This window comes from Zootermopsis nevadensis, unplaced genomic scaffold (assembly GCF_977971745.1).
Source record: "Zootermopsis nevadensis isolate Lab colony 2312 unplaced genomic scaffold, Znev_1.0 Znev_ptg000016l, whole genome shotgun sequence".
In the NCBI taxonomy this organism is placed as follows: domain Eukaryota; kingdom Metazoa; phylum Arthropoda; class Insecta; order Blattodea; family Termopsidae; genus Zootermopsis; species Zootermopsis nevadensis.
In genome coordinates this window covers 14,169,000-14,195,739 of record NW_028259148.1, presented here as the reverse complement: position 1 = coordinate 14,195,739, position 26,740 = coordinate 14,169,000, and the positions used below count along the sequence as shown (strand labels likewise).

Here is a 26,740-nt window from a genome sequence, read left to right as displayed (position 1 = left end):
TTGTCTTAAGCCGCTGTTCCTCTGAGCCGATGTGTCCCTGAAAACATTTCATTGTTGTTTCTTTATCCGTGCGAACGCAGAGAGACCTTTGAAATTTTAATTCCTTGAATTTGCAAGCAGCAATCGATTGAAGTTTGTGACGTGGGGCATACGAGTTACAATGGCGCTATTAGTCGTATTTAAATTGCAGATGTAGGCGTTTTTGATTGACAGGGAATTCAGAAATGACTGACTAGGGGACAATAATGGAATAAGAGCTGTTTAAAACGGAATCTAGATGTAATCAAAACGTATTTATATCGCAAAATTAAACAACCTGTAACAAACTTAAATTGTTTAAAGTAAAAACGGAATATAATTTTATTCTGTGTTATGATTTGAAGCCCGAGACTCTGTAACATTTCGTAAAATGTATTTTTTTTTACAGTTAGAATTTATTAACGATCTGTAGGATCACCCCTTTTCAGCTGTCCGCTAACAGAATGCTGAAAGAAAGAGACGAACATTTCCCAGTATTTTAACCAACGAAACTTTTTAAAAAAAAAGCCTCTTAGCTTCACCATGCAATAAGTTTAGAACCGCCGAACGAATTTTTATTAAATTTGATATTGCGGAGTTTCATTAAAATGTATGAACACACCAATTTTAGAAGCAGAAGTGGGAATGTTGTATTTTTTTTTGTGTATTTTTAATCTCGTGAGAAAAATGTGTGTACTAGAACAGTCTCTGAGATATAATTCCTGTTTAAAAGAAATAGAATTTCTGCTCTGTTTGAACAGATTTTTTAATCTAAATTCCTTTGGCAGGTAAGTGATAAGATAAAACGTTACTCGTCGACGCATTTCCTGAAGGGTGAATATCCTGATGCTCTGGAACAGTGGTATTCAACCTGGGGTACGCGAAGACATCTTAGGGGGTACGTGAAATTTAAAAAAAAAAATATTATTTTATGATAAACACTGAATAATCAGTAATGTTATTTATTTAATTTATTTTAGATGTAGATTATATACTATGTATAACTTGAATTATACACCAACAACTTTGGGGGTACAAAGTTGAAGAGAAATTATATCTGGGGGTACGCGAAGACATCTTAGGGGGTACGTGAAATTTAAAAAAATATATTATTTTATGATAAACACTGAATAATCAGTAATGTTATTTATTTAATTTATTTTAGATGTAGATTATATACTATGTATAACTTGAATTATACACCAACAACTTTGGGGGTACAAAGTTGACGAGAAATTATATCTGGGGGTACGCGAAGACATCTTAGGGGGTACGTGAAATTTAAAAAAAATATATTATTTTATGATAAACACTGAATAATCAGTAATGTTATTTATTTAATTTATTTTAGATGTAGATTATATACTACGTATAACTTGAATTATACACCAACAACTTTGGGGGTACAAAGTTGAAGAGAAATTATATCTGGGGGTACGCGAAGACATCTTAGGGGGTACGTGAAATTTAAAAAAAAAATATTATTTTATGATAAACACTGAATAATCAGTAATGTAATTTATTTAATTTATTTTAGATGTAGATTATATACTACGTATAACTTTAATTATACACCAACAACTTTGGGGGTACAAAGTTGAAGAGAAATTATATCTGGGGGTACACGAAGACATCTTAGGGGGTACGTGAAATTCAAAAAAATATATTATTTTATGATAAACACTGAATAATCAGTAATGTTATTTATTTAATTTATTTTAGATGTAGATTATATACTACGTATAACTTGAATTATACACCAACAACTTTGGGGGTACAAAGTTGAAGAGAAATTATATCTGGGGGTACGCGAACAAAAAAAGTTTGAATACCACTGCTCTGGAAAACGATGTTACCAGTCGAGGCGAGGGGGAATTTCCTTCCACAGTTTCGGTTGCTGTGTCCAGCAGAAAATGAAGACGCTTTAAAATCTCCGGGTCCTTTCGACCGACATCCCTGACAATTTTAAGTTATTTCGTACGTCCGCGAACATAAGTTTTGATTTGCGGATGTCCAATTTTCGTTATCAGAACGTATATCCTGTCCTAATACCACGTAAAGTTGTCAGTTTTGTTAATTTTAAATTAACGCGATTAAGGATGGAGGGTAGCTGTGAATAAATTGACGTCCGAAAAGGGGTGGTTTTCCAGCTTACTGATCCGGGGAGGGGTGTGTGTGTCTGTAAATTCCTCAACGTAAAAAATGACACGTTACGAAATATTACACACGTTCTCGGAGCTGACTTTTGTGAAGACGATAATGTACTTTTTGGGTTCTATAAATTGCGAGGAATTTATTGATTGGGTGAGCGTATTATCAGCTACTCTAGATCCGTGAGTCAGTAAGGAGATCACGTGTCATCATTGAATAATACGTGCTTCGTTGATTGGCAAAGTTCATTTATAATTTAGACGGAACGAAATAACCTTTACCCCAACGTGACGACATGTTAATTAATGTGACGCAGTTGATAATGAAAGTCAAATAGTATATAAATCACACCGTTACATAATTTGGCCAGAGAGTAATTTCACACGTGTCTTTAAGTGATTTATTGAATCTTCTGCATGAAAAAATATCGTTTTTCAAAGTCTTAGACACTTACGTCAATGAGTATTTGTATGTTTTTTTTTAATGTTTCCAAGTCTTTATCAGTTCTCGCCTCCAAAATGATGATTAATGAATTATAAATTGAAGTTTTTAACTCCAAATGAGCTTCGATGTGGTTTCTGTCGAATGGATGGTGTAATTGGTGTTGATTTATTTTCATGAACATCTCCGTAATACTTTTAAGCCCAGACACAAGTTCCACTGAACGATCTTGATAACTTGGTGTTTCGTCATTAAATAACCACTGGGTCACATTGCGAAGTTTCTGGGTATATCCAAGGCGACCTCATTTATTTACTTAAAACTGTGTCATGGCTTAACAGTACACTTGTCTTTGCGTCGTGAATATTTTGAACGAGCATCCTGACATTGCTGCGCACAACTGTATGCGCGGTGGTTCAAAAGTCCTGCGCAGATATAACGCCTGACGCTCTGGACTGTAATTAGAATGCAGTTGAGGTTATGAGGGTCTAGAAATATACTTTTTTCGTTACGTTGACCCATATTTTGTAACGTACTTTAACATTCGTCAGTCCCGAATTAAAATATTTACGAATTGAAAGACCGTACTGCTAAAATTAACTCTGTACTTTGCCCAAATAATGTATTGATGGTCTGCGCATGGTTTTAAGAACAAACAGTGATTATTTCCTTAACAACATTAACAAATTTAGCACAGTAACATAGACGTAGAATGTTTAAATATTATTTACATGAACTAACATCCTCCTGAGTGTCTGTTATAAATTTTTAAATTTATTTATAGTTTATTTAATAACGCTTTTTCAGTAACTCAGACTAGCATCTAATGAGAGGATGACAGTGAATACTGAATTGGAAAGGATGTGGAAGGAAGCGGTCGTGGCCTAATTTACGGTACTATCCCAGCATTTGCCTGGAGGGAATAAGGAAAGCCACGAAAAATTCAGGTCAGGATAGCCGATCACCGGGCAGAGATTTGAATACGAAGCAGAAGATTATGACGTATGGTCTTTTAAATTAATAAATAAAAATAGAACAGTAGTTATAACGCACAGGATCTGCTCCTGCCCAGCCACAAAACTTTACACTTTCCAAAACTTTCGCATGTCTACAACCGAGAAGGACGAGCATGAACTGCCTGGGGACCTGCAGAATCGGTAAAATATGTCATTTACATACGATGAGGTGTTTCAGCTGTTGACTAATGATCTGATTCTAATTAAACTTCCTCTGGGTATTAGAGAGCAGTCACTAAAAATTAAATTTTGACTGTATCCGACAGTTATTTCCTTATGTAACGACGCCGAGCAGTTATAAAGCGTTGAATAATAGGATTGCCTTGCAGCGACACCATCCAATCGTTTTCTCTATAAAGACGCCTATGGACAGAATTATCCAGCGAGGGGGGTGGAGTGAGGGGGTGAGAAGTGTCTCAGTTTAAACATAGACTGCGCCAAAAACAGTTTTTTACAAGTCTCCGGCTGTCGGGGATGAACCGCATCGAATGTTGGACGTCTGCCAACATTTCGACAAACTCTACAGTTGATATTTTCAGGGTGAATGTATTTTATGGTGTTTATGAAGTATTACCCTACATGTACCACGCTGTTGGTGGCGATGATACGAAATAAATTTCAGTTACCACGTGATAAGGAGGAGAGTCGTACACTGCCATCTACATTTGAGATATTCAGTTAATAGCTTCCAGGCACGTGCCTCGAAGGCTTATCGACGGAAAGCCCGCAGATATCGTAGCAGACCCGATTATTTGAGGAAAAAATGGTTTAATATCTGTGCATTGCGACGTAGGTCCCTCCATCTCGTGGTCGCAGTTGCGCAGGCGCACTGAACCGGCCTCAGAGACATAATTTACAGTCCGATGTCTCAATTCTTGTCGGATTCGTTTGTTTTCCTTGTATCAGAAAGTAGTGACGTGAGCGAAACGCACAGTAGTGGCCCCGGAAATTGTGCTGGGATTACACTGGACGTTTTATAAAGCAGCCAAAACAAATATTTGAAATTCACTAGAGTACAATATAAAATACTTCACGGTGGAATCGACCCCGTGAATTCAGAACACCTCAGAAGTAACGAGAAAGGGGAATTTTTATAGACCTGGCACCAAAATCTCATTTAGGGAAACTGAGAACACAAGACGTCGACAGCGTGACCCTGAGTAAGCAACCACTGGAAAAAAAAATATCATCAGCTCTTCTTTGGAGCTTTCAAATCAGTGCGTTCACTGTTAAAGTTGAACGCAACAAACCTTGTTGCTTTTAACGGCGAGTCTTTCAGTTCCGGCCGGGAGCAGAGGTGTGGCAATTGCGTTCAACTTTGTGAGTGGACACACCAGTTTCTTACCGCGTCTTAGTTTCACGTGCCCAATGTTTGGTCACGCTTCAAAGAAGCAACTTCGCTGCACTGTCGCCTGACTTATTCCTGCCTCTTGTTGTTTCAGACTTCGGTGGCTACAACAGAATGAAGTGCGGGTGCACGGGCTACGAACGTCTTCTGGAACTGACGTCGATTTGCCCAGAGAAAGATGAAACCAGCGACAAGGAGGTATGAGGGACGCTGACCTAGGACGCGTATGTTTCTAGGTTGTGATCTGAATACCAAGCTCTGACTCGCGATGTATAGGGAAGTCGTCCCTGTGTCTAAGCACCACACTAATAGCTTTACCACCGTTCGAACAGTCCCCAGTACAGATGAATTTTACCGTGGCCTTAAAGAATGCATAACAACTCCATTTATTGACACTGGGCGGGTGAAACTCGGCCTCTGAGCTAACCTGCTCGTATATGAGCTTATGTTATCAAAATCTGAATTAAATTTCCGTTGTTGTAGCCCTCCCCACCAAAAATCAGGCTTCAAGGTCACACCAAAATCGTTAACGCGTATGAAAGGGAGGGATTTGTTTGTGTGGATCTTGAAACGTGCGGTTTGGTGAGCGTCGAACCGATCTGAAACTTTGAAGCCGGATAGTACAGTGCGTTCAGTTTAGCTGTGCTGTTGTCAGATGTCGCACGAGTAGGGGAAAAAGATGTTGGCGGCTTATTACCGCGCTGTGTCCATGTTTCAAGGACTTGGCATTGATTCTGTGGTCATTTTGCGGGCATTAACACGCACAGCTGAATTGTTGGCAATGTTAACTGGTTACGTAGACCTGAAGTGACACTTTCTTTGATATCAGGAACTTACGTTCTACAATGACGACGGGAGCTGCCAGCTGGTGGTCGTGGAACGTAACCTGCGCGCCAGTGACCTTTGCCAACTGTTGGCGCTGAAGAACCGAGTAGCCAAAGATGTCAGCTGGACCATTGTTGAGCAGTGGGTTGATTTGGGACTGGGTGAGTCTGTAACACGAGCAAACCAAAAACATTTCATTTTTTGTTAGTCGTTTGAAGCAACAAACGACACGTGCCAGTTACGACAGCCTTCGGAAGTCTTCTACGAAGGCATTTGGCCTGACGCATGTCAGGCGTTGGCTCTGCAGACATGTAATCGACCTCGGCCGGGTGTCTCCTGAACCAACCTCATAAAAATTCAACATTTTTCAAGGCCTTTCACTTAAAATTCCTATCTTTTCCCATAGACGAGCGGGCATTGCCTGGGAACCGATAAAATATAAACAGCTGAGAATCTGTATTTCGCTTTCGGTAATGAACCATTGGAACTTCAACATGTTGAATTTGGCATGGAGATAGTTCATAAAAATTCAGCAGGATGTAGTTTGTATGCTAAGTTATGTTACCGAACATGGCGGCAGTGCGAATTTTTTTGTAGACTTTACCGGTCTAGATGTTGATAAGTTTTACAATACGTCATCATCATCGTACGTTGTCCAGGTTGTGTGCAGACTTTTTTTTTATTATTATTTAGTGTTCTGTCTGACGACAGGTCCGTATGAACAGGATCCTTCCATCCTTTTCTCGGACTGGGACCTGTTCATATACGTTCTTGGCAGATGATCCAGAAGTGGTTTGCCATTGCCTTCTTCTGTGTGTGAATGGAGTAATTGTTCGGATGCCACGGAGGAAAACTCCGTGTTGCCTAGACCACGGCCTTGCCCAACACAAGTTATAAATTCGGGCACCGCCGGGAATCGAACCCGAGACCCCCAGGATTACAAGGCCAGCGTTCTAACCGCTAGACCACCGTGGCGGCTGATGTTTATATACAGTGTGGTTATTTTTACAACAAAATAACATCGATTCTAGTGAAGTTTGCTAAAAATATATTTTCTCAAATGCGTCGTGCTGTTTACTAATCCCGTCTCTGTCTCCTTTATTCGGACTGTTGTTACCGACAGTGGCTCCACTGGAAACTTCGTGTCAGGTCTGGAAGTCGATTTGAAGCGCTTCGTTTTCCGTGCTTCGGACATTTCAGAAACGAAGGCAGTCACACGCCATAAGGACAAATACGTAATTAATCTCCTGACAATAACAAAATGACACATGTCAAAAGATCGAACGTAATATGAATTTATTAATATCTTACCTGCAAATGGCAACACAGCAGTCAAACGTTTTTTTTTGGTTAGAATGTCAAGTCTTTTTTGTTTTAGTAAGTTGGCGACGTTCGTTTCTGGCAGTAATATACTTCCATATATCCATTATAAATGTTATTCTTCCTTTGTCTTCCTTGAACAGATGTTTGGAAGTCATTGACTTTGGTATAATCCTCTTTTCAGAACCGAATGCTCTGTAATACATCCATGAATATACGAACGAACGGATTAGGCAAAAATAAGTTTTATTTCTGAACTTATTTGAAAAAAAAAATCCGGTTCATTTGTTGTTGACCGTTGCCATGGCAAAGAATCACAGAAATTATCGGTATAATTATGAAATTCTTTGAACATCTGAGAATCTATCATCAGCTTTTAAGGTACAGATCCACCCTGTAGTTGTGGCTGGTACATTTTCATCTCGTTCGATGTTCTTCGCGAGCGTTTTCACTAAACTATCGCCAGTTTCTTTTCTCGTGACCTACAACCGCCAATCACAACAGCGGGGGCGGGGACTGCCGTCAGCTGAAGTCTTTTGTTTCAGTGTTGTCACGTCTAGCCTTTGAGAGCCCGGACTGAACCATCTCATTCGACTGAAGTAGATACACTTGGCAACAACTGTACCACGTGACCCCCCCCCCCCCCCCGGACCGAAAGCGGTCGACCTCACTCCCCTCTACCCGTTTGCATTCAGTTATTCTGATTGGTTTCCATCCAAGCTTCACGAGAAAAGAAATCTGCTATAATCAAGGGCGTTCGTTCGTACGTCACCAGACAACTTCAGACGTAATTTGTCTGTTACGCGACGCGGCTTTACATGTGTCACCGTAATGCATCATGGGAATTGCACCAGTCATCCGGGTTTATCGACGCAGAGTCAGAAATTGATTTGCCATAAAACATTGGTTCGTAGATAAGGGCCAGCGAACCACTCGTGGTCCGTACGTATCTCCGGCGTTATGGACGCTGTCTCTCAAATTGATTTGACAGACTTACTTCGTAATTAGATGTGAAATGAGTCGCAACAGCCAGCTAATCGATTTGAAGAGAATCGATAACACGTGATCGATTTTCTCACTATGACACAGGCTTTTGAAAAAAAAAATTGTGTGATATCAAAACAGAGGCGTGTTTCAGAACGTGAGACTACGTAAGAGTATGTAATGAGAGATATGAACTGAACTTTAGTGACTTTTCTGTACAGATGGAGGGTGGTAGTCATTAGATCTGAGAAGAATCACTTTCATTCACGCATTACGAGATCACCCTAGTCTGTCTGTCTGTCGCTTTGCAATCTGACGTTTAAAGAAATTCATATTCACTTTATCCGTGACCCGTATACCGTGTGGTCTTGGAGTGCTATACCACAATCATCGTTAATTCGAGTCGCTAATTTATTTGCGATATTTTCTGTGTTATGATCTCCGTTGGACGTAGAAGCCGATCCCCTGTCCAGGGAGTCTTATCAGATGGGTAACAAATCGGTAGAAACGGCAACAGTGCTGCCACTGGTGGTAGTCCCATGGTAACAAATTTACAAAAATGTCTCGTATCTGAAGAACTCTGGACGAATTTTTATAAAAAGAAGTTAATGTTGGCGAGTTTTACCGACATTTAATAAAATATGGTTAAAATCTGGCCAGTGCCGGGCACTTTTCATGAAGATGGGGGCCCGTTTCAGAGCTCGTGACCTTGAGGAATCCCCGAACTAGGCATCCCGCCCGGCCGTACACGCGCCAGGCAACTCGCCCACCCAAAGGTCATTGATCCTAGTCAGTGCTGATGTCACTGGAACCATTTGCCAGGTTCAGGGGTCACGTATTTCGGTTTCTCATAACTAAGGGCCCCTTTCACACTGAGATCAGTGAGACGCAGATGAAGCCAGGCCATCCAATGCATTTATACGGGAGCGAGGTCCTTTTTGTGAGGAAACGAACTCCAGTAAGTAATTAGAAATGGGAACGATTTATTAATTACTGATAATTAGAGTTCGGATGTTCATGACCTAAAAAAACGAGAAATATACGTACAAATATGCCCCCAAAAAGGCAAAATATGACGTAATTTGTTATGAAAATTATTCGTTAAATTTAAAAAAAAAGCTTTTTTATTTCAATCGTGTTATTTATTTACATATTAATGTACAACTATTAAATTACTTGGTTTTGTAGCAATTTTAATCAAAAGACCTCAGTCGCTTTAGGTTGTAAATGCCTCGTTTTTGGACCAGTAACAGATGTTGAATACGTGCTTGTATCAAAATAAGATAAATTTTTAAGAAATAGCCTTTCATGCATTTCAAATTCATTAATTACAAATAAATAAATAAAATTTAAAATATTAAGTACCTTTCTTCGATCTCCTTTCTTGGCAATATTACTACGTATATATAACGATGTGCATTTTTAAGGTCTCAAATGAAAATCTTCTGAGATTGTCGAACAATATGGTCTTGTAACTTGAGAAGCTCCTTTCGTCCTCACAAACGTTTTATGGCGTTATCGAAAATTATATTCCCTACAAATCTGCCGCAGACATCTTTTGTTTCATCAGTCACCGGGTATAAACCCATTTGCAGTCAATAATAAATAATAAATAATAATAATAAAATAATTTCCGAAACCCAGATCTTATTCTCGCCCACAGAAAATGTAATTCTTTCCAGAACATCTTCATAACAGGCAGGTACATAGTTTCTTCGTAATGTTCATTCGTCTGGAATTAAATGAGTCATGTATTTCTCCAAGAAAAATTTGAACTGCTCATTTTTCACTTTGTTCAGTTGGCAGACACCATCATTTCACACAGGTCCTTTTAAAATTCCGATGTTTTGTTTGATGGTGAAGTTGTAGATTGGATTAATCTGGCTCAATATAGGGGGCCGTTGACGGACTGTTTGTGAACACGAAAACAAACATTTTGGTTCCCATACAAGACCGGGGGGTGGGGTGGAGGGGGTTAGCAGTCAGCCACTTACTCAGAGTCGCAGGCCATTGGCTCGCCTGGAGGTTACGAGCGACGCGCTGATAACGAACTGTGTTGAAAAGAAGCGAGCATTGGAGAATTTCATCGACGCCTAGCGACATTTGCTGTTATGGGGCAGTTTTATTACAATAACGTCGCTTTTAAATTGACTGGTAGCAAAGTATGCTAACCAGAGCACGTGAAGAACTTTCCTTTGGTATGGAGTTTGCCTTCACTATCCTGAGCCAGCTGAAACCAATCAATATTTTTATGCCATATTTCTGTAAGATGAATTTCAATATTATTGTATTCAGCCATTTATGATTAGGTCTCTCAAGTGACTTCTTTACAGTACGCGATTGTCTGTTCAATTCGTGCTACGTGCTCAGTCAATATCACACTCGATTTAATCGTCTTAACAATATTTTATTATTAATCAGATTTATGGGTCATGAAAATTAGAAATTTTAATGTCGTTTCGAAATGTAAAATTGATTAAATTTTGTTATATTTTGTGATATTCCTTCTTCCCACATCCTAGTCTGGAGTTCATATACTTGGACGCTTCACTTACAATTCAAATTTAAAATGCGGGCTACTCATGGGATAAATTCCGTTGGTCAGAAAGGTACTTATTAAGAGCCAACTTAATTTCAGTTTTAATGGAAGCTCCTCGGACCTCACACGAGGCCTGAGATCTGCTTAAGTTATCGTCGAAATGGAAGATGAGTGTTTTGTTATCTTAACGAGATAAAAGTGTAGTGGGCTGTCTTTTGAAACTAGATAGCACCAGAACAGTTAAGACGGGCAGATATCAAACAATAAATGTCCGCACGTGTATTCTGTACGCCTACGTCATACCACATTGATCTAACACCTTCAAAAATAATTAAAATTATTCATTGTCAGGACTCTTTTCCATCGTATGTTCTTTCGGAGGCTGGTTCTGTCTACATATTAAGTTGAGAGGTACCTGTGAATAATTTTAAGTATGATATACCGTCGTCAAAACCCTTTAGAACTTAACCTTCAAAAATAATCGAAGTCTGAATGTTTTTGAACTAAATTATAGCCACCAATTACAAATGCTTGTTGAGTGTCCTCGTAAGATTTTTGTTGTCAGATTCTGCTCGTTGTGTCCTCCAATCGTCTTTATACCCGAGTAAAGGATTTCAGGAGCTCATTTTTGTGGGAATAAGTGAGCGAGAAGCCCCAAGGTTTATGCAGTGGGACGGCAAAGCAGATATTAAACGATCAAATAACATTCTACGCGGCGATGTTCGCTCCATTGTTACATGCGCGCGCACGTACTGTTAAGTACAAAGGAGAGATGTCGTTTCGAACTGATCGGCGCATGCGTAGAGCGAGTAGAACCCAACCGCCCTCCCCTCCCAGCTTCTACCGGTCGACACGAATGGCTGTGCCTGACAGGAAACATTTTCAGAGTGGTTACTCAGAAGACCTAGGAAGAAGGCGAGTAGAAACGAAGGCTACGTGCTGTGTAACATCTCCGTGACGTGCGAGGCCAACGATCGGTGACACGTGCTGACTTAATACTGATTAACTGGGCGAGTTGAATAAGAATACGTAATCAGAAACCGCGAATGCTTAAAAGGAACGTAAGAAAAGTGACACAGATGACGAGAGAAACCCTGCAAGGGGAAATCGTTTCTGGTGCGGTGCGGGGGGAATGTTTACTGCCTGGTGGACTAGAGGGCTGCTATTGGTGGGAAGTGTGATACGTCAGAGCTTTACGCTACTACACAGACTGAAAACATCAAGCAGTTAAGAGTAGCGTGTAGTGAGCGCACCTCTAATGTGTTCTGTGGGAGTTGCGATAATATTCTAGATTAAATCGCTGTGCCTCTGTGAGGTAATCTTAAAGCTGTACCCATTAGAACACGTGAAAGCCTGTCGTCTGTTGTTCGTTCAGTGGTTGTGGAACGAATGCTTTTAGGATGGGTCGTCACTCACCGCGAAATCTCGCGCATGCGCGTATATCGAATTCCTAGCAGGGATTTTCTCCTGGTCTGCGGACTGTACACCTCTAATGTGTTGTGATAATATTCTAGATTCAATCGCTGTGCCTCTGTGAGGTAATCTTAAAGCTGTACCCATCAGAACACGTGAAAGATTGTCGTCTGTTGTTCGTTCAGTGGTTGTGGAACGAATGCTTTTAGGATGGATCGTCACTCTTGCGCATGCGCGTATATCGAATTCCTAGCAGGGATTTGCTTATGAACGTCAGTGAATGGGCGAAGTTATGTTATGGATGAAAGCCACTCCCTGAACATGAACTGCGTGAAGCCGTGGTCTCAAGCTACTTTGACGACAAAGGCGAATTTTTTATCTCTTGAAACGTTGTCAATCTGAATGAAGTAAATTTCTAAATTTCGGTCCAAAAAATATATTCTTCTGTTAATATTTCCATTGTAATCACTGGTCCTCCTTTTAGGATTTCAATCCCAATTCGTTCTTGGGGTAACTGAGTAAAACCCACGAGGAAACTGCCAGTTTTGCCACCGACGAATGGAAGGCGAGTGGTCGATATAACTTGGCACCGATCGATTTTGGCGCCTTAACATCGAAAAGTTGTAATACGTTCTCATTGGTTTCCCCCCTTGTCACCTGTCACAGCATCTCGAGTACCGAACAACTGATTTACGTAAAACTACGTGAGATTTCGAGTTCTGACGACGACGACGAGAATTAAGATGGATGCCTTCTGGGATGTTGCACCCTGTAGTGTGTCAGTAACTGACAGACTTTTCAGATGTATTTACCGTCACATGGGACACACATCGCCCTGACGATGGAGGCAATAAACACTTCTGAAACGTCAGCCATCTTTACTGCCATAAAATCAGGTAGCGGGGAGTCATAATGAAATTCATGTTGGCGCATTGCTGTCTTTTGTTAAAATCGTTCTACAGCAAGTGACGCTTTACACCGGGAACAATTGTTCATCTTAATTAAGAGAAGTCAACAAACAGAACGGGCCCTGCGTAAGAGCACTTTAAATGTGCGTGGGAGTTGCTTCAGAAGAAACTTCACTCGGTATTGAAATATCGCACAATAAGAAAACAGCGTCATTTAGTAATTATTTTATTATTTATTTGTAGTGTTCTGTCTGACGACAGGTCCATATGAACAGGATCCTTCCATCCTTTTCTCGGACTGGGACCTGTTCATATACGTTCTTGGCAGATGATCCAGAAGTGGTTTGCCATTGCCTTCTTCTGTGTGTGAATGGAGTAATTGTTGGGATGCCACGGAGGAAAACTCCGTGTTGCCTAGACCACGGCCTTGCCCAACACAAGTTATAAATTCGAACCCGACACCCCAGGATTACAAGGCCAGCGTTCTAACCGCTAGACCACCGTAGAAAATGCCGTTGACAAACTGAATATCTGTTGAGGCAGCTTCAGAATTGTTACGCCGTGCGTACATTTCCTAATTTGTTAATCTCTGCTCTGAATATACGTACTGTCCAGACTTTTGAGGTGTGAATAACAGAAACCAGCGACATCCAGTGTTGAATTCTGGACATCTTCACGGTAGAAAATGTACAACCAACACGACTTCACGAAACGTTCTAGAAACAATGCAGTACGACTGTCTGGTATTTCCGACACAGACTTGGAATTTCTGAATCAATGCCAGAGGCAGAAGGCGTCAGATGGGGTGGACATTTTCAACCCCCCACCCCTCCCCCAAACAACCCAGTTTCCCCTCATGCAACTTCGTCTGACTTCCCAGTTTACGATAGTCGTGTGTCTCATCACAGTTGGCGATATGTGGTGGGCGCTTCGATTGTCTCGATGCCAAATTCGATTAAAATCGACTTTACGGCATCAAACCTTCCTCCGCTGATGTATCTTTGTTTGCTTTTATCAAATGTTCCCAGTTGTCTGCAGTTTCCCTTTGTGATTCACGTATTATCATCTTGGCTGTCATGAAACTTCATTTTTCCCGAAACATTTCTTGGACGACAAGGGCTTTGAGGCAACTGTACCGATAAGAAACAAAATTGAATTCGCAAAACCTAAATGTATACCCCAGTACCGTTCGGACGGATGTCTGAACGGATGGGACATCCCTTGTGTGCGTTCAGTTGGGCGTTGAAGACGCGAAAGTTTGGCGACGTTCTGTCTAAGCCCGTGTCTCCCTGCCAGTAGTAAGTTCCAGGATGAAATTCCTTTACCAATTGCCAGGCTTTGACGACTGTAAGCACTTCGACTGTTTCAATGGCTCTAAAATGTGCGGATAAGAATCGAAATGCTTGAAGGTTTCTTTCTTGATGGACAGAGACGAAACACTTCTTTTACATGGTTCTTGTATAGATTTGAGGAATTTCTTTAAAAAATTAAAATCTCGTTGTGTTGGGCCAGACAAAGTAATTCCCATAATTGTCAGACGAAATTGAATGCTTTGGGGCCGGAAGTGAATTGAATTCGAAGATGGCTGTCTTCTGGGCTGTTCCACCGTGTAGTCTTGTAGAAGTTTACCAACGTTTCGGAGATACGTGCTGCTTCCATCATCAGGGCGATGAAAAAGCCGCGCGGGAGGTATCAGTTCGAGATAGAGCAAGCCGTCAGTCAAGGCACAACTTTGAATAATATAAATGTGAACACAACCCCCCCCCCCCCCAAAAAAAAGAAAATATTCTTCTTCAATACTTTACACGATAAAGCCATGTCTGTATTCTTGACGGGAGAGTGTCATCGTTGATGTTCATTAAGACGGGCTTAAGTGAATACGAATTACGATTGGTTTCGGATTTTCCTACCGAACACGAGACATGTTACTGGAGTCCTCTGGAGATGTTTCTGCAGTGCTAACTGTCCCTCCGTCTGTTTACGATTTCGCCGTGTTATTTGCTGTCGGTTGTCCTAAAAATACGCGTACACATATTCGGTGAATGAAATAAGGACGTGTTAATAACCAAACCAATACGTAGGTCAGAATTGGCACTTAGTGAATTAGCGAATCTAGCGCAGGTGTTCAAAATGACAACAGTTAGCTTCTATATCTTGCCGGAGCCCTTGGAATCGTTGCTGGATTTTCGCTGTACACCCCCATTTTAAGTAACACGACAATAAAAATAAAATTATGTGAGGTTAAATCTGGCGATCATGGTATGTACTCAATCGACCCTCCGCCATTTTGCATAGTTGAATCATGGGAAAAGATACTGCGGTGCCATCTGTTAAATGTAGACTGCACTAGGTTAACCTCTCAAACGCAACGCACGGAGATCAGTATTATAACGTGTATACATATTTTTGGGATATCCAATATTCGGGTTGTTCTCGTATACAGACGTCTTATAAAAATATTATATAATTTTGCTAGGCTGATAGCGCATTCACTACTGTATTGGACCGATAACTACCGACATAAATTCGTCTTATAACTGTTGTAATAGTCTTCCAGCGATGCTAAATTTAGTCGAAATACTGTCAGTAATTTCGCCGATGAAGTATTCGGGCAGACGGACGGACTGAACCATATATACTTTGACTTCATGTACTTTGTGCATGTAACAAGCTGCAAGAATCTTGATTACTGAGTTTTTGGACCAAAATACATGACCCAACAAAGCAAAATACTCCGTGCTGATAAGTCTGTACATTTTATATCCAAAGCTGGTACGTCATTTAACCCAGAGTTTACTAAGCTTGTTTTCCGAACCATAACCTAAAACACTATTAACAATGATCGAAGAAATAAGTCGATACCTGTTACTTAAACTAATCACAAATCTTAGGCTGCCAGTGTTGGTAACTCTGACTATGAAATCGTAAGAAAATCTTTAGCGAAACGCACACGCCATCTTTCGCTGGAGTCGAGTACTAGCATGACCAACGTAACGGCGCGAAATTTAAAATCATTGCGAGAATAAATTTCCCAACAACACAGCCGTGTCATTTCACCCAACTTAGGTTAGTCCGCTAAAGAAACCAAAGGAACTTGTATGAAGTCTCTTTCTTTGTGTGATGTAGAATGAAAATGTTGCAGAGAGGAGTCTGGAGGACCACGAAGAGGTTCTGGCTGTCTATGACATGGAGGTGGACGGGAGGCAGACCGAGAAGCGGTTCATCTTTCGCAAAGATTTTCGAAAATACGAATTCTTCCATAATCCGCAGGTGAGTTATCCGCTGAGGAGCCCGGTTTCAGAATCTGTCCGCGGCGGGTACGAAGATTGCTGTCTTCTGGGTTGTTGCCCATGTTGGTACAAGTTAACATACGTCTCAGAAATGCTTTTTTTTTGCCTCAGTCATCAAGTTAATCGCCCTGATGATGGAGGCAGCGAGCACCTCCGAAACATCTGTAAACTTCTCCCAAACTACACGTTGCAATAACAGCAGAAGACAGCAATATTACAGTTTCTCGATTGAGTTATTGATGGTTAGGTTATAAACGCCTTGTTTCCCATTTTATGAAATGACGTTTTCTCAAGTACGAAAGTTGTACACAGTCGACTGGGATGATTACAGCATGTAAAGAACATAACCTATTTTATGAACACTATCCCAGAGTGTACCTAGATGATGAAGAATAAAGGTACGAAATCTCTCAATCAGAAGAGTCTTTGGTAAGAATTCTTAGGAATTCCTTTATAAGAGGTAATTGGACAAAAGTAGACGGTCAACAAATTTGCATTATTCAAGGCCAAGGGAGGGATTTTCCCCCCTCCCCCTTTTTTCCACAGTACGTTTTTCACTGTGGGATAAAATTCCCTGAAAACATGGCAGGTGCTATCGATAGAACCTCAGGTTGTATCGAGAAGAAAATAACTCAATAGTGTCATTAATGTTCTCCATTTAAATTACTCGAGGTCTCGATGCAGAACTGCCAACATGCTAAAGGGTAAGATGGTTGATGCTATCCTTTAGTTATCTAAAATGAATACAGGAATTTAAATATTTTATCTTTCTTTTAATGTGTTTATGCAACATCAGACGTGTATTTACATAAAACCCGACTTTATTTTGTGAATATATTTAGATAACAAGATCAGATAGCGTGTTTATTGATTAACTACAACTGGTTATTTACTGTGGGATTATGGGTTGAGTTGTTTCGTGATCTTGTGGGTGGTTTCCATTGTCTGGGATAAACACTGGTGACCACGTTCAAGACCACACGGCAACATAACCTATAAAAACTCAGTCGACATCATCGCCATTATTAGACGCACAAATCTCAGACGCAATTTGATGTTAAATGTTCCAGCAATTCTTCCCAGCTGACATGGTGGATACAGCTGGCTGTGACCAGTTACTGGAACCTCATGCCCTACAGGTAAAAAACTACCGAGAGACAGCCAGTCTTCTCAGAGGTGTTGATTCGAAATGTTTCATTGTTAATTCCTCATTCAATTTACATGATTTACTTTATTATTAATTGTCTTCGAGTGTTTTTAAGTTAAGTATGATAATATATATTATTTAAATCTTGTCCGTCTAATCACAATAAATTCCTATTAAATATTAAAATATTACAATAATTAACATTTAAGATATTTAAAATATTAAATGATGTTCTTTATCGAAATATTCGATTTACATTAGACCATCATTTTTCACGACATGTTTAAAAAAATATTTTAAATGTTAATTAATGTAATATTTTAATATTTAATAAGAATTTATTGTGATTAGACGGACAAGATTTAAATAATATATATTTATTATATCACAATATGACACAACTTTACCATCTCATAAGTACGATAATTAAAATGCTATCATAACCTCAAAATTACTGTATCTCTGAGTTTAGTAGTAAAATCTTAGATCCAAAAGAAATATTACTAACGTGACTTAAGTGGATGTCTCAGTCTGTGATAAAAACTCAGAAATTATCACTTCAGATTGATTTTTCAGAGGTTTACATACCCTGATTTAACACGAAAATAAATGGATAATGGAAAACATAACCTCACTTAGCAACAAACAAAAAAATAATGGATCAAAGAATTGGAAGAAGATATATTTTTATTTATGGGCATTATTTATTGTTATATGTTGAAATTATTTATTGAATTTTAAGATATTCTGAATTTAGTGGAAATTTTCGTTATTAGACTTAGATAAATTTACCTGACGGTCGTGATGTTACAGATGCTGGTGACATCTGGTGAAGAGTGCCCTGTGATCAGCAGCCACGTGTGGTTGCGGGAGGCAAACAAACAGGTGTGGAGCAAAGTGTTCCTCCTGCTGCGAGATGCGATCCTTCACATCTCTCACAAGGTACACGACCTGAAAGAAATTACAGGACCATGAAAATCTCCAAAATTTTTATTCAGTATCTCGCAGTACACTGAAACAAGTATGGCCCTCAAAGTTTTAAGGATGAAATGCATATTTAAATAAAAATATCTTTCGACTGTAACAAAGAAACAGCAGCACAAAGTAACCTCTCCCCCTCGACCAGTAGCTCTTGGGGTCAAGCCCCACCACCACGACAGGGTGTAGGTACCATTAAGTGAGGTTATAATTTTTAAAATCATTATTATTATTTTTATGAAATTTTCTGGGAGGGGGGCTTCCCCCTCCCCCCTCTGTATTTTAAACCAAAACTTATTCATCGCCTAAGTGAATACTTGGCTCATTAAAATAAATAAACACGCAGACAGGTTAATGATTTTCTGTGATTTCGTATGAATATCCTCTGTAATGTGGAATTAAATTCTCAGTATAAATTTTGTGAGCTTTCTGGGTTAAAACAGTTTGTTTCATTAAAAGAAAATTTTAGACGAAATTAATCTTACTCATCTTCGAGATACGAGTTGAGAAAGCGAGGATCGTAATTGGACTCTCTGGGGGGGGGGGGGGGGGGCAAGTGGAGTTCATAAAAGTTGACCCTCATTCTGAACATGAGATAGGCACGATAAGGGTCAGAATGATTGACCTCCGTTAGAATTCACATCCATCCTTCATTCCTGCAGGAAAGTGAGGTTAGAAGTTTATTTAAGAATGATTTCTCAACTGCAGAGGTTATGTGGGTCAGATTACTGTAAATGAATTGAAAAGGGTGTCTCGGCATTTGCCTTAAGGGACTGAGGGTGAATATTAATAATTTAAATACGAAGCCGAAGTGCTAACCACTTAATCGACGTGGTTCTGTTGCAACAGCACAGATACAGGCAAAGTTTCCTCTGTGACTAAGCGGCATTTCGATTTAGCGTCACGTCTTCTAGTTCAAACTGAGAAGTTTGCTTGAGTTTGACTGAAATTTTGAGGACGAGGTAAAATACAACAGCAAGAAATAAATACGTCTTCAGGACTGACCCAGAAGATTGCAGTCGGGCGCATTTGTGATTGTGGGTTATCGGGACACATCGCTTTAAAACTAGGTTAGGTTAGGTTAGGTTACGTTTCTTTACGTTAGGTTAGGTTAATGTGTGGATAAATGAAATTTACTTGAAAGATATTATATTTTATTTCAATAAATGACAACTAACCTAACCTAATCTAACCTAACGTAACCTAAACCTAACCTAAAGTAACCTAACCTAACCTATTTTTAAAGCGATGTCCCCCGATAACCCACAAGTACCTGATTGTTTTATTAGTGTTGTAGTTTAAATAAGTTACAATGACCAGTCACTTAATGAAGCTCAGGCGGTTGGTCCGTGGTTTCTCACCGCGGGTTCCCAGGTTCACAACCCAGGGCGGGATTTGTTTCTCCCCAGACACTATCATTCTGCTTCTGTTTTATATTCACTCATGTATCATGTGGGGGATGGACAAAGGGTCCATTAGAGGTTACACAGAGAAATAGTCATTTGAACATTCAGTCAATCAATCGTGTTATCAGATGATTACGTAATTATTAAGTAATTAATGGATTTGTGTTTCAGGGACAGGTGGTGCCCAAATTGCTGCGGAAGACAACCAACAAGGTACTGAGACACCTGGCTTAATAATTAATAATATTAATTAAATAAGGTACTCGGAATGTGTGTGGTTCAGCCGGGATCACGTTTTAAACTTCGCCGCTGCTCATTTTAGAATATGGGACGGAGTCTGCGGAAAACGTTTGTCGGCCCAGGCTCGTGTCCATGGCTTTGTGTTTCCTGTGACCTTGAACCATCTGAAAATCTGACAGATTTTCAACTGGTTCTAAGATGATCTTAAGTCATGTTCACGTCCAATTCACCTGCTCGACGATTAAGGACGTAAATGTGATTCAGCGATTTTCAAATGGAGTTCCGTGGTACAAATTGCAATGGAAGAATTAATTATAATTAATTTCACAGTTTATAGAATGCGTTTTCAGCGAAGGCTAACCAATTTATTAATTTCTTCTACGTGGATACTAAATAAGAATGATTTTAACACCGCGTTAACGCCTTAAATTATGATAGAACAGATTTAGTCTTTAAAACTCCATTTTTATCCTCAGGTATCGAAGAAAAATTAAGAAGAAAAAAATCTTCATGCTCATGTAACTGTAAATTTGAGCCGAGGGAAAAAGTAAAATAATCCATTCTTAATTGCACGAGTTCATGAAGCAGAACGTAAATATCTCAAATCTCTTAAGGTTGCGTTAGCTTAGGTTAGGTTGGGTTGGGTTAGGTTAGGTTACGTTAGCTTAGGTTAGGTTAGGTTAGGTTAGGTTAGGTTGGGTTGGGTTAGGTTAGGTTACGTTAGCTTAGGTTAGGTTAGGTTAGGTTAGCTCTTGGATATTAATCCACGAGTTTCTGTTGCTTATGTGTAAACAGAACATTTTAAAAATAATTTTTATGTGTTTTAATCAGGGCTGTGAAGTCGGTACTAAAATCTCTGACTCTTTCATAAAAGTTAATATGTTTTAATAAGGGTAAACCTACTAAATTGTTTAAAGTCACCATAAGGGATTTCATCACCACCACGTGAATTATCAGCCTACATATTAGACTTACATAACCTATATTTAAATATATGTCAAATGGTTATTGCAGAAATCGGTTGATTTGTAGACAGTTTGTATTCTTAAGGTATCGGAGCCAAAGTTACAAAGAATTATTCCCACGCCACGTGGCTCAAAGCGTCGTTGAATCTCCCTGGAATCCACCATCAGTAATTTTAATGATGGACAGACGAGAGGCTTCATAACACATTTGTTCACAATAATTTCAGTGAAGTTGTTTTTTCTTCTTAAACCCTGTGTGTGTGGGGGAATTACTACGAGACTAATTAAGTAACCTAACCTAAGTTTTTACTGATGACATTTTGTGTATAGCGGAATATTTTTGAATGCAGCAACCCAACGCAGAGTTAGTTGCGTCATAACAGTGTGTACAAAGTAAAGCTGAAGGTAACAGATCACGCCATGATCAGTGCGCAGTCGTTACAAAGCATTACGAAAAAATGGAAAGTTTAATAAAGCGAGTGGATGTTTGAGTCAACAACCAACGCCATCTGTAAACCTTGTCACGTGATGGCGGTGAGTGTGCGCGCGCACGTACAGGCAGGCCATTACCGTTCTCGAGATACGATGTCGTAGCAATTCATTAACACCTGTTTCCTAATCACGCTTTGTGGACAGAGGCAAGCGAACTGTTAACTAATCTGGGGTGAAAATTGTACTCCAATTTTCCGAATCAAATCTTGTCTTTACCTCAACAGTCTTCGAGTGTCTGAATTAAATGAGATGTGGATTATTATTGAGTTTTCGGACTTGTTCATTTTCCAAAACTCAGTAATCAGATTACGAAACACCGTCACGAAAACTATGTGACTAGTTGGCTATTTTTATCCACTAGAATCCTTCTTGAGAAGCTAACAGTCTCTCAGCTAGTCTAAAATTCCTGGTCACTTATGATGTCAAAAATTTTATCGTCATGCTTACGACACACGAGTCCACACTTCGATCTACCTAGAGGTGTTTTACGTTCAGTCTTCTGACTAAAATTCTGAGCCCTTTCTTCTCAAACACCCTAAGTCCACTTACAATTTGTTCTCTTATGGCGAGAGAACAATGTTAAGAAAATTAATATAAAATTAAACTCATTTTTAGTGAGAAAAACATCGAGAGATAACTTTGGAGGCCTCTGAGACAGATTCAGTGGCGGTCTCTCGTAAATATCTTAATAACCTTTGGTATTAGCCACGTGTGGCTAATTAAGCACGCTTATCAGCGGTCTTCTGTGTGGGGGGAAATGAAAGGATTAACAGTTGGCAGTTTTGAATGACTAACTGGATACAGCAGGAGATAAGAACACATGAGACTAACCTTCTGGTGAAATTAAGCATATGAAGGGAAGCCGCTTGAAAAATATCAGTCAATTTGCTTTTGTTGGAGGGGATATGAATCTCTCTTAAAGCCCCCAGATGGAGGACCATGGCCTCGTTTCAGGGTAATTGTTTTTTCGGAAAGTTGGCACTGCTGTCTGCGTGTCTACTTTCTGTTAAGATTGAAGAGGATTAAAATTTTAATCGTTTGGAATTTAATGCGTGATGTAACATGAGATTAAATATCAACGTAAGACAGGCAATAAGACAAAAAACAACAACAAAGAAGTAGGTACAGCCAAATTTTGTAAGGTTATGGCTGTCCGAGTCCTTATTTACAGATCACACGAGTGGAAAATTGTATCTGCTGAAATGAGGTTTTTATGACTAACTCTCGAGGACAAGGAGAATTACGAACTAACACAAGAAATTATGAATTTCTAACTTCGTGGAAAAGTAAAACGTTTTGATTATTCTGGATTGGCAGGAACCAAAATTAAATTAAGATTGTATTGAATCGCCCTGATGAAGGAGGCAGTTTGACCTCCGAAACGTCGGTTAACATCGACCAGACTACACAGCGCAACAACCCAGAAGACAGAAATCTTCATACTCTGATGACGGAGGCAGTATGACCTCCGAAACGTCGGTTAACATCGACCAGACTACACAGCGCAAGAACCCAGAAGACAGAAATCTTCATACTCTGATGACGGAGGCAGTATGACCTCTGAAACGTCGGTTAACATCAACCAGACTATACAGCGCAACAACACAGAAGACAGAAATCTTCATACTCATCGCCCTGATGATGGAGGCAGTATGACCTCCGAAACGTTGGTTAACATCGACCAGACTACACAGCGCAACAACCCAGAAGACAGAAATCTTCATACTCATCGCCCTGATGATGGAGGCAAGTATGACCTCTGAAACGTTGGTAAACATCGACCAGACTACACAGCGCAACAACCCAGAAGACAGAAATATTCAGACTCTGATGACGGAGGCAGTATGACCTCTGAAACGCTGGTTAACATCGACCAGACTACACAGCGCAACAACCCAGAAGACAGAAATCTTCATACTCTGATGACGGAGGCAGTATGACCTCTGAAACGTTGGTAAACATCGACCAGACTACACAGCGCAAGAACCCAGAAGACAGAAATCTTCATACTCTGATGACGGAGGCAGTATGACCTCTGAAACGTTGGTTAACATCGACCAGACTACACAGCGCAATAACCCAGAAGACAGAAATCTTCATACTCATCGCCCTGATGATGGAGGCAGTATGACCTCCGAAACGTTGGTAAACATCGACCAGACTATACAGCGCAACAACCCAGAAGACAGAAATATTCATACTCATCGCCCTGATGATGGAGGCAGTATGACCTCCGAAACGTTGGTTAACATCGACCAGACTACACAGCGCAACAACCCAGAAGACAGAAATCTTCATACTCTGATGACGGAGGCAGTATGACCTCTGAAACGCTGGTTAACATCGACCAGACTACACAGCGCAACAACCCAGAAGACAGAAATCTTCATACTCTGATGACGGAGGCAGTATGACCTCTGAAACGTTGGTAAACATCGACCAGACTACACAGCGCAAGAACCCAGAAGACAGAAATCTTCATACTCTGATGACGGAGGCAGTATGACCTCTGAAACGTTGGTAAACATCGACCAGACTACACAGCGCAATAACCCAGAAGACAGAAATCTTCATACTCATCGCCCTGATGATGGAGGCAGTATGACCTCCGAAACGTTGGTAAACATCGACCAGACTATACAGCGCAACAACCCAGAAGACAGAAATATTCATACTCATCGCCCTGATGATGGAGGCAGTATGACCTCCGAAACGTTGGTTAACATCGACCAGACTACACAGCGCAACAACCCAGAAGACAGAAATCTTCATACTCTGATGACGGAGGCAGTATGACCTCTGAAACGCTGGTTAACATCGACCAGACTACACAGCGCAAGAACCCAGAAGACAGAAATCTTCATACTCTGATGACGGAGGCAGTATGACCTCTGAAACGTTGGTAAACATCGACCAGACTACACAGCGCAACAACCCAGAAGACAGAAATCTTCATACTCTGATGACGGAGGCAGTATGACCTCTGAAACGCTGGTTAACATCGACCAGACTACACAGCGCAACAACCCAGAAGACAGAAATCTTCATACTCTGATGACGGAGGCAGTATGACCTCTGAAACGTTGGTAAACATCGACCAGACTACACAGCGCAAGAACCCAGAAGACAGAAATCTTCATACTCTGATGACGGAGGCAGTATGACCTCTGAAACGTTGGTTAACATCGACCAGACTACACAGCGCAATAACCCAGAAGACAGAAATCTTCATACTCATCGCCCTGATGATGGAGGCAGTATGACCTCCGAAACGTTGGTAAACATCGACCAGACTACACAGCGCAACAACCCAGAAGACAGAAATATTCATACTCATCGCCCTGATGACGGAGGCAGTATGACCTCTGAAACGTCGGTTAACATCAACCAGACTATACAGCGCAACAACCCAGAAGACAGAAATCTTCATACTCATCGCCCTGATGATGGAGGCAGTATGACCTCCGAAACGTTGGTAAACATCGACCAGACTACACAGCGCAACAACCCAGAAGACAGAAATATTCAGACTCTGATGACGGAGGCAGTATGACCTCTGAAACGCTGGTTAACATCGACCAGACTACACAGCGCAACAACCCAGAAGACAGAAATCTTCATACTCTGATGACGGAGGCAGTATGACCTCTGAAACGTTGGTAAACATCGACCAGACTACACAGCGCAAGAACCCAGAAGACAGAAATCTTCATACTCTGATGACGGAGGCAGTATGATCTCCGAAACGTTGGTAAACATCGACCAGACTACACAGCGCAACAACACAGAAGACAGAAATCTTCATACTCTGATGACGGAGGCAGTATGACCTCTGAAACGTTGGTTAACATCGACCAGACTACACAGCGCAACAACCCAGAAGACAGAAATCTTCATACTCATCGCCCTGATGACGGAGGCAGTATGACCTCTGAAACGTTGGTTAACATCGACCAGACTACACAGCGCAACAACACAGAAGACAGAAATCTTCATACTCTGATGACGGAGGCAGTATGACCTCTGAAACGTTGGTTAACATCGACCAGACTACACAGCGCAACAACCCAGAAGACGGAAATCTTCATACTCATCGCCCTGATGATGGAGGCAGTATGACCTCTGAAACGTTGGTTAACATCGACCAGACTACACAGCGCAACAACCCAGAAGACAGAAATCTTCATACTCATCGCCCTGATGACGGAGGCAGTATGACCTCTGAAACGTTGGTTAACATCGACCAGACTACACAGCGCAACAACCCAGAAGACAGAAATCTTCATACTCATCGCCCTGATGACGGAGGCAGTATGATCTCCGAAACGTTGGTAAACATCGACCAGACTACACAGCGCAACAACCCAGAAGACGGAAATCTTCATACTCATCGCCCTGATGATGGAGGCAGTATGACCTCTGAAACGTTTGATATCAACCAGACTACACAGCGCAACAACCCAGAAGACGGAAATCTTCATACTCATCGCCCTGATGACGGAGGCAGTATGACCTCTGAAACGTTGGTTAACATCGACCAGACTACACGGCGCAACAACCCAGAAGACAGAAATCTTCATACTCTGATGATGGAGGCAGTATGACCTCTGAAACGTTGGTAAACATCGACCAGACTACACAGCGCAACAACCCAGAAGACAGAAATCTTCATACTCTGATGACGGAGGCAGTATGACCTCTGAAACGTTGGTTAACATCGACCAGACTACACAGCGCAATAACCCAGAAGACAGAAATCTTCATACTCATCGCCCTGATGACGGAGGCAGTATGACCTCTGAAACGTTGGTAAACATCGACCAGACTACACAGCGCAACAACACAGAAGACAGAAATCTTCATACTCTGATGACGGAGGCAGTATGACCTCTGAAACGTTGGTTAACATCGACCAGACTACACAGCGCAACAACCCAGAAGACAGAAATCTTCATACTCATCGCCCTGATGACGGAGGCAGTATGACCTCTGAAACGTTGGTTAACATCGACCAGACTACACAGCGCAACAACACAGAAGACAGAAATCTTCATACTCTGATGACGGAGGCAGTATGACCTCTGAAACGTTGGTTAACATCGACCAGACTACACAGCGCAACAACCCAGAAGACGGAAATCTTCATACTCATCGCCCTGATGATGGAGGCAGTATGACCTCTGAAACGTTGGTTAACATCGACCAGACTACACAGCGCAACAACCCAGAAGACAGAAATCTTCATACTCATCGCCCTGA

General features: G+C 40.7%; 1 protein-coding gene across 2 annotated transcripts in view; it reads left to right on the top strand.

Moving 5' to 3' along the window:
* LOC110837101 (growth factor receptor-bound protein 10) overlaps nt 1–26,740 on the top strand; it is an 84,244-nt gene that overhangs the window by 10,414 nt on the left and 47,090 nt on the right. The window contains exons 1-7 of one of the 2 annotated variants that reach the window (XM_087349733.1): nt 806–916; nt 5,069–5,172; nt 5,804–5,960; nt 16,106–16,233; nt 17,324–17,392; nt 18,214–18,342; nt 19,956–19,997. In XM_087349733.1, coding sequence (XP_087205859.1) covers nt 865–916; nt 5,069–5,172; nt 5,804–5,960; nt 16,106–16,233; nt 17,324–17,392; nt 18,214–18,342; nt 19,956–19,997 — 681 coding nt within the window. In that variant the 5' untranslated portion in view covers nt 806–864. Of the gene's footprint in view, nt 1–805; nt 917–5,068; nt 5,173–5,803; nt 5,961–16,105; nt 16,234–17,323; nt 17,393–18,213; nt 18,343–19,955; nt 19,998–26,740 lie in introns of those variants that run through there. The other variant, XM_022078930.2, reaches the window with a different exon arrangement.